General features: G+C 48.9%; 1 protein-coding gene across 1 annotated transcript; it reads left to right on the plus strand.

Moving 5' to 3' along the window:
- The first annotated feature begins 1,117 nt into the window (after nt 1-1,117).
- Nucleotides 1,118-3,733, plus strand: LOC137815765 (uncharacterized). The gene is made up of 3 exons (XM_068618878.1): nt 1,118-1,433; nt 2,250-3,119; nt 3,234-3,733. Exons 1-3 carry the CDS (start codon nt 1,118-1,120, stop codon nt 3,731-3,733), a joined length of 1,686 nt encoding a protein of 561 aa, XP_068474979.1.
- The last annotated feature ends 10,003 nt before the right edge of the window (nt 3,734-13,736 follow it).

Raw genomic sequence — 13,736 nt, forward strand, 5'->3', positions numbered from 1 at the left:
CCATCATCTGGAGCATCCTTGACTTGGGCGCCACTTCTTACTCTTCAGACTTTTGGCTAAGTTACTTATGCATGACACAACTCAGTGCATAGTTGCCTTGGAGCGTGATCTCTTCTGGGTGGCAAGTTCGGGTGTCTTCGTACACACCTTCCCTGTGGTCTCGCCGGCCGCCTTCATGATCTACTCTTCTTGCTTCACCGTGTATGCTTATGTGAGCTATCCCCCGAGCTCATCCTCTGGTCAGCTGGGAAAGATTATCTGACTTCATCTTCGGCGATGTCCTTGTTTCGGCGATCTCTAATCACTTGGTCGCCTGGATTCACATCTGGCGACTTCATCTTCAATCTGGTGACCACCAGTTTAGGTGTGCTGGAGATTGGAGCACGCCAACTTAATAACTGGCGACCACACGAGCCCCCCGACTTCCTTCCCTTCTGCCAGCCAGGTGTCCCATCCAACACGCCTATATAATAGCTCGTCGCCACGTCATCACTTTCGACTACCAGGGCGGTACACAAGCCCCCCAATCTTAAGCGAAGACTTGTCCAGCGAAAAGACTAAAGAAGTCACGTCACTACCGATCTACGTGGCGCTGGCGCAGAATTCCAAACGTTCGTACTTTCTGCTTTCCTGACGCTCACCAAACATTCTCCTAATCGCTCGACACGTGGCTTCATCAACGATCATCTTTAGCTATCGTTTACGCTTCCAAAAATCATTTGAAAAACCCTTAAACCCATTTCATTTTTACTGTTTCATCATCTCTTTGCCTTCTCAAACGCTCTGAGTTTCTTCTGCAAAAACCTACGACGCTCTTCAACCTTCTGAATCCCCAACTTCCTTCAGCGTTCGTCTGATCATCGAAAGGTACTCCCTTTACTTCTTCTGTTGATATTTGCTGCATTTTAACCGATTCGCATCATCCATTAACTGTCTGGTGCATACGCTGTGGGTTGTTTCTTCTGCTTCCCCTTTTTCGCAACTTGGGGTTTCGCCTTCCATTTCTTCCATCACAACGAACTTTCGTTCATTCGTTTTTCGTCCTTCATTCACAATCAAATCAACCTCTGCAACCTTCGCTCACCTCTCTTTTACTTTTTCCTTTGCAGTTCCCGCAATGGTTCGTACAAAGATAACCGCGAATCCTCCCCCTTCGTCACAAAACCCTTCATCACAAGCGCATAACCTATCGCGAGCACCTGGTGCTCCCTCTTCCCAGGCTGAGAGGCCTGCAACCTCTAGCCCTGACCTGGCTCAGGCTACTCCACCGGTCGTCGGAGGAGCCTCCATCCCTACCCCAGACTATAAGAAGCTTTACCCCTGGGCCAGCGCGGCTCTGCTGAAAGAAACTTCTTCAATAAACTCCGCGCTGGCGGTGCTCCGACTAAGGAAGGGGGACCAGCCGGATCTTTCATTTCACAACGAGCACGACAGTAAAATGGTTGTGCTGCCTTGCCATCCTGATGAGCCAATCTGTGCTGACGACAAAACGAGCAACGGCGAGTCGTTTTGTTTCCTCTACGCGACGCTTTTCAAGAAGGTGAAGCTTCGACTTCCCTTTACTCGTTTCGAGCGAGTGTTGTTAACTGAGCTCGACATCGCCCCTGCCCAGCTTCACCCCAACAGCTGGGCGTTTGTCAGGGCGTTCCAGATCATATGCGCATACCTGGGACTGCCAGCGTCAGTGGACGTTTTCCTTTTCCTTTTTGAAGCTAAGCATCCAGGAGATCGCCTTTAGGTGAGTCTGAACGGGATTGCTGGGAGGTCGATCCTCTCTATCTTCCAGCAATCTTACAAGGACTGGAAAGGAAAATTCATTCAAGTGCGCCAAAACGACCAGGACGACTCGCTGCTTGATGGCTTTCCCTTGTACTGGGTAAACAAGGGAAATAAGGACTCTAAGGGAAGCTTCAGAAAGCCAAGGAGCCCCGACAACATGGGCGCTTTGGACAAAGATCTGTGCCTCTTCTGGAAGAGCGTGGCAGACGCCAACATTACCTTCCTCACCTCTGCGATCATCTCCTTCGAATTCTTCGAAGGCCAACTCGAGGCTCGTATAGGTTAGAGCTTACCTTAATATCTAAGTTACTGCCTCGTGCTGCACCTCTGTTATCTGTTGCTGGGTGTCTTATCTATTGCGTAATAGACTTGGCCTTTATTTTCTGCATCACTTGTTTGTCTCATTTGCATATTTACTCATGTGTTTATCTTTGTCTTTGAGCTGACTTGTATACCCTTGTATTATGCAGATCTTATGTTGGGCAAAGGGAAACTGGCTGAACTGAGGGCGCTCGCCCGAGCCCATGGGTTGGCGTCGGGCTCCCAGACTGTGCCCAACTCAGTGGTGGAGATCGCCGCCGCTCAGGGCAGATCGCCCCCTCAAGATCCAGCCCCTCCAAAAGCCTTGCCCGCCCAACAGCGCAAGAAACTCATCCTCGGGAAGCTAAAGAGGAAAACCCCTCAGGTGGTCCATGAGGATGAAGAAGAAGACGATGAGGCAACTGAAGATGGCCTCATCACCAAAAGAAGAAGGGTGGTGCCTTCTTCACCACCTGCTCAACCTCCTCCTCCAACATCAACACCGCCCTCACCACCAGCTCCCCTTCCAACACCTCCTCCTCCCCCAACTGCAACACCGTCGGTTCAAGCAGTTCCTTTGGCGGCTGCATTTCCCGTGGTTGAGGCTGCTGAGCCCAACTTCATGGAGAACCCCCCGAGCGCCTCCACGCCATATGTATCTGCTGGAGGGGGTCCTTCTTCAACTGCCTCGTACGCCGAAGCTGCGGCAGGTGGGGATGAAGGTGCTCACAACTCACCCATCATCATCACCGAGTCCCCCTCGTCACCACCACGCCAAGAAGCTCCACCTCATCAACCAACTCAAGAAGGTGGTGGCGAGAACCAGTACCAGGCTCCTCCAGCGCTTCCGCGAGCAAACCTTCCCCTTGCGGTCAAAGGGATGTGGGAACCCTTCTCAGCAAAACTCAAAATGATGGCAGAGGATCTCCCCTCCATCATATCAAAGGCTGTGGAAAGTTCCAGCAAGAAACTCCAGGACGACATCTCCGTGCTCCAAGAGGAGAATCGCATAATAAGGATTGAGGCGGAGAAGTTGTCCTGCAACCTTATGCTGGCGGAGATCGACCACTCGCGAGTGGAGGATGCTATGAGCACCGAATTGAGGGTGGCGCGCAAGGAAGCCACCGATCTACGCCACAGGGTGCACCTCTTAGCTCAAGAGAAGATCGAGCTGGAGAGCAAACTGGTCCCCTACCGTCTCAAGGTGGCTGACCTGGAAGCGTCGATCAAAGCCGATGCAGCCAAGGTAGAAAACCTTGAGAAGAGGTCAGTAGATCGGGAGGTCTTCTTGGGGATAGTTGAAAAGGAGAGAGATGACACCATGGCCAAACTCGCCGAGGCCAAAGAGGAGAATGAGAAGATCGCCGCAAAGCTGGCCCAGGCGCAGGCGGAATCCAAGAGGGTTACTGAAGACCTTCTTCAAGCTCGTGAAACAACTGAAGAACTCAAGAAACGAGCTGAAGAATTAGAGCAGCAGACCGAGGGGCTCAAGAAGCAAACCGAAGAACTCGAGCTGAGCTCTGCCCAAATCCTTGCTGCTGGGTTTGACGCCGCCCTGGAGCAATTTGCGTGTCAATACCCTGATTTGGATCTCTCCATGGTGTCGCTGAACAATGAAGTGGTGGATGGGAAGATCATTCCTTCTGAAGACTAGCTGCTTGCTGCTTCCCTCCATCACTTACTCATATGTCTCTCTCTTACACAATTTTACTTGTAATAACCCTTCCCCTTTTCTGTACATGTATTTTGAACTGATGCCACTATGTTATGACATTTCCTATCTCTTTATATAATCTCCCTGTTAACTTTATCTTCCTTGTATAAATCTCTTAGACGAAATTGACTTAGCAACTCCGCGAGCGCAATTGTATACTAACTGCTTCGAACCATCAACTTTCGAACGATAACATTCTAACAACTTGTAACCTTAAGGTAACGAACCTCAGTGCGAAACCACTTTCCAAATAACGAGCTTCAACCCAACTAATAGCTTAAGACATAGCTTACCCGATCTGCCTTATCAAAACGGGCCTTGGCTTCTGCCACCGCTTGAATTTCTCCTGGTCGCCAAAGAGTCTTGGCGATACCAGCTTCCTCTTGTCTTCACAACTTGGTCATTGTTCCCTTATCTGGGGGTAGAGGCGCCTTTCGGATCCTTCTCTACCTTTCCTGACCTTTAGAACAGTAAGCCGGATAGCTTAAGTGTTCTCTTCGAACCTACCTTAGCTATCCTTTTAAACTTCTTCCACCCTCTACACCATACCTGAACTCGCTCGAGACGAGAAGGATTTTATCTTGCCTGAACTCGCTCGACGGCGAGAAGGTCTTTAACTCGCCTGAACTCGCTCATCGGCGAGAAGGTCTTTAACTCGTGCCTCTACATTGCCCCAGGGGTTACATCTTCTCTCCCCTAGAAACACTGAGGACTTTTCACTGGTGCCTCTACATTGCCCCAGAGGTTACATCTTCTCTCCCCTGGAAGCACTGAGGACTTTTTGCTGGTGCCTCTACATTGCCCCAGAGGCTACATCTTCTCCCCTCTGGAAGCACTGAGGACTTTTTACTTTAACTCGCCTGCACTCGCTCGACGGCGAGGAGGTCTTTATCTCTTTCTCGCCTCGGGACGCGCGAGGGCGTTGAGGTCTTTAACTGGGGCCTACGATCGCCTAAAGACGATGAGGACTTTAAACTTTAACTGATGCCGCCAATCGCCGAAAAACGATGGGGACTTAGAAACTTTTTTAGAACGCATGCAACATAACTTCAAAACTCGCCTTAAATCACATATAAGCGACAAGGTCTTTTCTTCACAACTTTCGAAAAAACAACAAGCACGCAATCTAAAACACTTCAAACTTTGAGAACTCTTCTTTATTGGGTGGCCTCATTAAAAACCCTCCTTAGGGAAAAAGAGTGCCCCCTTCAAACTGTTTTAACAGAAAGCTTGCAAACTCTACGTGTTTGTTTTTACTTACAACGCTTTTAACTGTAATATAACTTGAGGTGCGTGGCGTTCCAAGTGCGAGGAATCGCCCCTCCTTCCAATGTTTCTAAGCGGTAGGCGCCGTTCCCGAGCGCCTCGGTTATCCTGAACGGTCTCGTCCACTTAGGCGACAGCTTGTTCTCCATCTCGTACTGGTGGGCCTTCCTCATCACCAGGTCGCCTTCTCTGAACTGCCTTGGCATCACCTTTGAGTTATACCTTCGTTCGATCCTTCTTTTTACTGCCTTTGCCTTCACTCTCGCCTCCTCCCTGACCTCATCCAGCAAATCCAGATTTAGCCTTCTTTCCTCATTCGAGTCTTCTACTACAAAGTTCTGGAATCTCGGCGAGCTCTCTTGGATTTCCACTGGAATCATCGTGTCGCATCCATAGACCAGGCTAAATGGGGTCTCATGGGTTCTTGACTGCTCGGTGGTGTGGTACGCCCAAACTATACGGGGTACCTCCTCAGCCCAACTTCCTTTGGCTTTCTCTAGCCTTCTCTTCAAACCTCTCAGCAATACCCGATTGGCTGACTCTACTTGGCCATTCGTTTGAGGGTGCTCGACAGATGCGAATACTTGTTGAATTCCCACCCCTTCGCACAGCTTCTTCAACAGGTGACTTGCAAACTGAGTTCCGTTATCTGACACCAGGCGCTTAGGCACACCAAACTGGCACACGATGTTCTTCCACACAAAGCTCTCGATCTTGTGCGCGGTGATCTGGGCCACTGGTTCTGCTTCGATCCACTTGGTGAAATACTCAATCGCCACCACCAAGTACTTCATCTGCCCGATCGCCAATGGAAAGGGTCCCAGAATATCGATCCCCCATGTGTGAAACGGCCAAGGGCTGTAAATCGACTTTAACTCCTCGGGAGGCGCCTTGTGCCAATCGGCGTGCTGCTGACATTGCTTGCAACACTGTGCATACTTCTTGCAGTCTTCTCTCATCGTAGGCCAATAATAACCTGCACGGAGGGTTCTTGCGGCCAGAGCTCGACCCCCGACGTGGCTTTCGCAAATCCCTTCATGGAGCTCGGCCATGATTCTTGTACATTTCTCTCCGTGCACACATTCCAGGAGTGGGTGTGTGAACCCAAACCTATACAACTCGCCATCGATCATTGTGAACTTGCTAGAATTCTTCTTTATCTTCCTAGCCTCCGTCGGATCCAGCGGGAGAAGGCCATCCGCCAGGCATCGCTTGTACTGTGTTACCCAGGTGTCTGGCTCATGGGTCGTGCAGACCTGCGTCATGTTCACCTTCTCTCCCCGGCATGCTCTTATTCTTGGCGACCTCAAGGTCTCCTGAGTCAAAGACCTGTGACTCCTCGCCGCTTTCTCCGTCGATTTGCTTATCTGAAGGACCAGGTGATCTGCCACAAATGCTCTGGGCGTCTTCAGAGTTTCTTGGATCATCGTCCTCTGCCTACCCCCCTTGCCTGAACTGGCGAGCTTAGCTAGCAAGTCAGCTCGGGCATTCTGCTCTCTGGGCACATGCACTACTTCAAAGGAGACAAATGAACTCTTCAACTCCTGCACATATTCCAGGTAAGCCGCCATTTGTGGATCCTTGGCCTGGAACTCGCCTGTTACTTGTCCCGTGACCAACAGCAAGTCACTCTTAACCATCAGCACCCTAGCTCCCATCTCATTGGCCAGCAAGATACCAGCGATCAGCGCCTCATATTCTGCTTGATTGTTGCTAGCCTTGAAGGCAAACCTCAGGGACTGCTCAATCAGCACGTCGTTGGGCCCTTCCAAGATGACTCCAGCACCGCTACCCTGCTGGTTCGACGATCCGTCCACCGAAAGCACCCAACGAAAATCATCCCCCTCAACTCGTGTCGCTTCAGACGAGAGCTCGACCACGAAGTCTGCGAAGATCTGCCCCTTAATCGGACCTCGGGGCTCATACTTGATATCAAACTCCGATAGCTCCACTGCCCACTTCACCATCCTCCCAGCTACATCGGGCTTCTTTAGGACCTTCTGGATGGGCAAGTCGGTCATCACCAGTATTGTGAAGCTGTGGAACTCGCCGAAAAAACCACTGCCAGTGTAGCTTTCTCCAAAGCCTGATATCTTACTTCCGGGCCCTGCAGCACCTTGCTGACAAAATAAATAGGCTTTTGGGCCTGATCTTGGTATTGGGCGAGCACCGCACTCACCGCCCTCTCAGTTACAGCAAAATACAACTTAAGAGTGGTCCCCACCAGCGGTTTGCACAAAACCGGCGGGCTCGCCAGGTACTCCTTAAGCTTGACGAAGGCCTCTTCGCACTCCTTCGTCCAGGCAAACTTGTTGTTCCGCCTCAAACACTGAAAATACGGATGGCCCTTCTCTCCGCTAGCTGACACGAAACGAGACAGGGCGGCCATCCGACCTGTAAGCTGCTGCACTTCCTTCACGGTAGCCGGGCTCCTCATCGCCAAGATGGCAGCACACTTCTCAGGATTGGCTTCTATTCCTCTTTCAGTCAAGAGAAATCCCAGGAACTTTCCCGCTTCCACGCCAAAGATGCATTTTTCGGGATTCAGCTTTAACCTAAACTTGGCGATCGTGGTGAACAACTCCTCCAAGTCCGCAACGTGCTTGCTCTTTTCCGGCGAGGTCACGACCATGTCATCCACGTACGCTTGCACATTCCTTCCCAGCATTGGTGCAAGTACTCAATCCATCAACCTCTGGTACGTGGCCCCCGCGTTCTTCAGCCCAAAAGGCATCACCTTGTAGCAGTAGCACGATCTCTCGGTCATGAAGGCAGTCTTCTCTTCATCCATGGGATGCATCTTGATCTGGTTATACCCCGAGAAGGCATCCAGGAAACTCAGCAGCTTACACCCTGCAGCACTGTCCACCAGGGCGTCTATGCTTGGCAAAGGATAGGAATCCTTTGGGCAAGCCTTGTTCAGATCGGTGAAATCGACGCACATGCGCCATTTCCCATTGCTCTTTTTCACCAGCACGACGTTAGCTAGCCACTCAGGGTACTGGACCTCCCTGATATGGCCTGCAGCGAGGAGCTTCTGGGTTTCATCTCTGATCGCCTGCCTTCTCTCCTCGTTGAATTTCCTCCTTCTCTGTCGCACTGGCCTGACTTGGTTGTCCATTGCTAGATGATGGCACAAGAAGTCGGGGTCAATTCCCGGCATGTCTGAAGCAGACCATGCGAAAGCATCCAGATGCCGCTCTATCACCTTGGCAATCTGGTCTTGGAGCTCAGCCTCCAAGGATCTTCCCAACTTGAAGACCTTTCCCCCGATCTCCCTTTCGAGCCACTCCTCAACGGGTTTAGGTCTAGCTTCCCTGGCGATCACCGCCCTAGCGATTCCCAGCTCCCTCGCTTCCTCAGGGCGATTCCTCGCCTCTTCTTCCCGCTCGGCGCTCTCTCCCTCAGCCTCTGCGTCTATCATGGCGACGTCTCCTCCAGCGGCCACCTCCATCGCCGCATCAACAACCCGCCACTCTGTTGGCTTGGGCTTCACACCGGGAGGCGGCGTCGTCGTGATATAACTTACTGACCTCTTGTTCTTCAGGCTATTCTCATAGCACTTCTTCGCTTCTTTCTGGTCAGATTTGATGGTGATCACCACCCCTTCCATCGATGGCAACTTCACCTTCATGTGCCTGGTCGAAGGCATAGCTCCTATTCTGTTAAGCGTTGGTCTTCCCAACAGAATGTTATACGCTGAGGGAGCGTTCACGACAAGGTACTTGATTTTCTCCGTTCTCGAGCCCGCCTCATCCGTGAAAGTAGTTCTCAACTCTATATACCCCCTGACCTCCACCTGATCACCAGCAAAGCCATACAAGCACCCTCCATAGGGCCTCAGCTGGTCAAGGGGCAACTGCAACTGTGTGAACGTCGGCCAGAACTTCACATCTGCCGAGCTTCCTTGGTCCACCAGTACTCTGTGGACCTTCCTTTCCGCCGTAACAAGCGAGATGACTATAGGGTCGTTGTCGTGAGGCACAACGTCCCGAAGATCTTGCTTTGTGAACGTAATGTCCACATCCGGCGAGTGGTCCTCAAACATATCCACCGTCATCACAGACCTCGCATACTTCTTCCTCTGTGACGCGGTGTATCCACCACCCGAGAAACCTCCTGCAATGGTGTGGATCTCTCCGTGGGTGGGCATCTCGTGCTGCTGGGCCTCACAACCTGCTGGCTGGGAGCTCGACGCGCCCCCCGTCCTTCTATCCAGCAAGTAATCATTTAGGAACCTGCTCTTGACCAGATCGTCGAGCTGGTATCCTAAAGCCAAGCATGAGTCCACGGTGTGGCCAAAGCCCTGGTGGAACTCGCACCAGGCGTCTGGCTTTGGTCCCAACACCTTGTCGCCCACTTTCTTGGGCGCCTTCAGCCTAGCTGATATATTGGGAATGGCGATCAGGTCCGCCAATCCCATGACAAACTTGTGCTTCGGCGGGCGATAGTACTCCCGACGTGTCGGTTGTGGGCGCCCTGGGCCCCTGCCCTTGTTCTTCCTTGGATCGTAAGGATGGCGAGTCCTCTGATCCCTCTTGGTCGCCGCTGTCTCCAGCACCCTCTGCGGCTGGATCCTGGTCTGGGCGCGTGGCCTAGCGGGGGCCACGCTTCCCCTCTTCTCGGCGACCTCACTTTCATCGGCGATGTGGGCCACCGCAAGTCGCCTAACCTCAGCAAATGTGGCGGGGTGAGCCCTGATCAATGCCTCGCAGAATGGTCCCGGCAGCACGCCCTTCTTGAATGTGTAAACCAGCATCTCTTCGTCCTTGGCCGGCGAGCGGACCATCTGCGCCCCAAAACGATTCAAGTAGTCCCAGAGGGACTCTCCCTGATACTGCCTTATGTCGAACAGATCATAAGACACCCTGGGCGGCGCCTTGTTCACTATGTACTGCTCGACGAAGATCTTCGAAAACTGTTGGAAGTTGGTTATGTGACCTGTAGGCAGGCTCACAAACCATTCCAGCGCCGTCCCCTGGAGTGTGCTCACGAACATCTTACAATACACACCATCTGCGCCATAGTCATGGCGCCTTCAGCAGCAACGGGCGCAACTGGACTTGAGCGGTTGCTTCTCATCTTTCTCATGAACACTTGTCAGATCACAAAGAGCAATGAACAACACCTCCTTCAGCGACGATTGATTCAGCGATCAATCGGTTAGAGCTTCGCAAAACTTCGAAGAACTTCAAGAACACAGCAAACCTTCACAAAAACTCGCGACTCCACCACAAACCAACGCTTTTTCCACAAAAATCCAAACGAGCGGCGAAACTCAGATCTCACCGATTAAAACTCGCGTAAGCAGCGAAAAACCTCACCTCACCGAACAAAAACTCAAACGAACGGTGGAAAACGGTTGCACCAGCACACAACCAAACAGAAACCGCAGAAACCTCCAAGAACTCACGCTGTGGATGGGAACAGGTTTTACACGGCCCCAGGTGGGCGCCTGATGATCCTGCCTGTTGACCAAAACGCTGGAGCTTTGCCTCGTCAAACCTGGATCGACTTATGCGCCGTGTTAGCCTCCGTCCTTCACCGCGATTCACCTCAAGAACCTGCAAAAGACAGAACGGCACCGCTGCGGCCGTTCACGCTCCGACGCCCAAGTCAGCGACTGAACCACCAATTACTAAGAGAAAAGCTCAAGAACTCTAAGGAACCGTGCAAAGTTCTCTCTCGGCGTACTCTCGTTCTCGCAGTTGTAAAGAAGTAATCTAAACGCATGAGTACCTCAGAAGTTCGTTGGAAACTCTTATATACCTGGGCACTTTCTCTCTCCTGGCAGTTACACATCTGGAAACGTGGCTCGCATCCAGCTGTACACGTGCCATCATCTGGAGCATCCTTGACTTGGGCGCCACTTCTTACTCTTCAGACTTTTGGCTAAGTTACTTATGCATGACACAACTCAGTGCATAGCTGCCTTGGAGCGTGATCTCTTCTGGGTGGCGAGTTCGGGTGTCTTCGTACACACCTTCCCTATGTTCTCGCCGGCCACCTTCATGATCTACTCTTCTTGCTTTACCGTGTATGCTTATGTGAGCTATCCCCTGAGCTCATCCTCTGGTCAGCTGGGAAAGATTATCTGACTTCATCTTCGCCGATGTCCTTGTTTCGACGATCTCTAATCACTTGGTCGCCTGGATTCACATCTGGCGACTTCATCTTCAATCTGGTGACCGCCGGTTTAGGTATGCTGGAGATCGGAGCACGCCAACTTAATAACTGGCGACCACACGAGCCCCCCGACTTCCTTCCCTTCTGCCAGCCAGGTGTCCCATCCAACACGCCTATATAATAGCTCGTCGCCACGTCATCACTTCCGACTACCAGGGCGGTACAATTTTCATTCTAACTTTCCAAAATTGATAATTCAAACCACAGAACAGAGGTGGTCTGTTAATTGAGGCACTCTCCCCAAAAGGTAGTTTTTCAGCCATAGTAAAAAGATTTTAGGATCAAACTTGATTTTTTTTTCAAGTACCAAGCTCTTATGGAAATTGTTAGAATATATGGCCTTAAACGAGAGAGGGGGGGTGAGTTGTTTATGAGGGGTTTTAAAAAACTTTTTCAGCTTGTACAAAATCCTCTGTGTGAATCCAGATAAGAATTTTAGTTAGCCAAGAATTTAAGTACAAAACAGCAAAGCACCAGAAAAACAATCGGTTGTTTCTGCGAAACAATCGGATGTTTATAGCAGTAAAGCAATAACAACTGAATTTAAATGAGTTTAAGGGAAGAAAGAAATACACCAATAGTTTATATTGGTTCACTCTTAAACCAAGAGCTACATCCAGTCCCCAGAAGCCACTGGGTAATCCACTAAGCAATCAAAATAGATTACACACAAACCACCAAAGTAGTGACCTTGAACCCTTCAAGAAACACACTCACCTTGGCACAACACACACCAAGAGTATTGATCTTGACCACCTCAAGAACACACAACACTCCTTGGCAATAACACCAGAATTACAAAAGATTCAGAAAGAATTACACTTGTTTATAGAACAATCTGAAATCAATACAGATGCAATCATATTCCACTCTTTCTAGAGAAAACCCAAAGCTTAATGTGAATGTTCAAAATTTGAAAGCAATCTTTCTCATAACTGAAAAACTCAAATTTGTTCCACTTATTTGTTTTAAAACATAAACAAACCTTTTATACTTTTCAAAGACTGGTCAAAGCAATTAATGAAGGAGCGTATTCAATTGGAAATCATTTAAAACACATTCAACCACCAAAACAGAATTCTGTTAGGATTTTCAAAGAAACAATCGGTTGAAACCACGAAACAACCGATTGTTTTGGTTTGACAACAAGTCAACCAACCTAAACAGTTTTCAACCTTTTCAAAAACACCTAAGAGTAAAACAATCGGTTGTTTCGACAAAACAACAGGTTTTTTTTCACTTAGTTTGAAAAACACTTAAATTCAAAAAGGTTTTAAAACATATTAGCTTTAGATTCAACAAAGAGTGGGTTTAAACTATCCAGATCCCATCCTGAACACAACAACAACTCCAGCCTTGCATCAAACACTTGGATTTGGATTCTTCAAAGCCCTTGATCACTCTTGATCAACAGACTAAACTATCAATTTTGGAAGGTAAGAATGAAAATTTTTGTTGAATCAATTGATAGAGGAATTTGGGATGCTATCATTAATTTCCCTTTTGTACCTAAGCTTGAAAAAGATGATATTTTCATTGAAAAACCTTGGTCCCAATGGACTAAGATTGAAAATAAAAAGGCTCAATATGATTGCATTGCAAAAAACATTATTACTTTTGCTTTGAATTCAGATGAATTTTTCAGGGTCTCTCAATTTGCATCTGCGAAGGAAATGTGGGACATCCTTGAAGTTACCCATGAAGGCACAACAAATGTGAAGAGGGAAAGGAAGCATGCCTGGATCCAATAGTATGAAATGTTTAGGATGCTTAAATGAGAAACCATCTCAGATAGTAAATCACCTCATTAGCCTTGGCAAAATCTATGACAGGGAGGAGTTGAACATCAAGATTCTAAAATACTTGGATAGATCTTGACAACCAAAGGTCACTGCTATTTCAGAATCCAAGGATTTGACTACATTGACCACCGCCTCTTTGTTTGGAAAGCTAAGAGAGCATAAGTTTGAGATGAACCAGCTTAATGACCAAGAAAATGAAGAAAAACATGTGAAAAACATTGCTTTAAGAGCTACTGATCAAAAGGGTGATCAAGAATCAAGTGAGTGTAGTGATAGTGAGACTCTCAACTTGCTCAAAAAGAAATTTGGCAAGTTATTAAAGAAGAAGAACTGGGACAAAAACCAACCATCCAAACAGGTACAATAGTAAGAAATTCAATGAATTTAATTCTACAAACTATACTTGTTTTGGATGTGGTAAGTAGGGTCACATCAAGGTTGATTGTCTAAACAATGAAAGCAAATAGAAAAAGGGCTACCAAGAAGTTTGAAAAGAGAGGCAAAGCAAGAAAATCCTACGTAGATTGGCAAGACAATGATGAATCATCCTCAAGTTCATCATCAAAGGAAGATAAAGAAGCCAATTTGTGTTTGATGATAAAAGAAGACTCAAAAACCAACAGTGTAAGTTCTAACAGTTCTGTGAATTTTGAAAACTATAGTCAACTTCTTGATTCTTTCAAAGAAAC

Source organism: Phaseolus vulgaris, chromosome 1 (assembly GCF_000499845.2).
Source record: "Phaseolus vulgaris cultivar G19833 chromosome 1, P. vulgaris v2.0, whole genome shotgun sequence".
Taxonomy (NCBI): domain Eukaryota; kingdom Viridiplantae; phylum Streptophyta; class Magnoliopsida; order Fabales; family Fabaceae; genus Phaseolus; species Phaseolus vulgaris.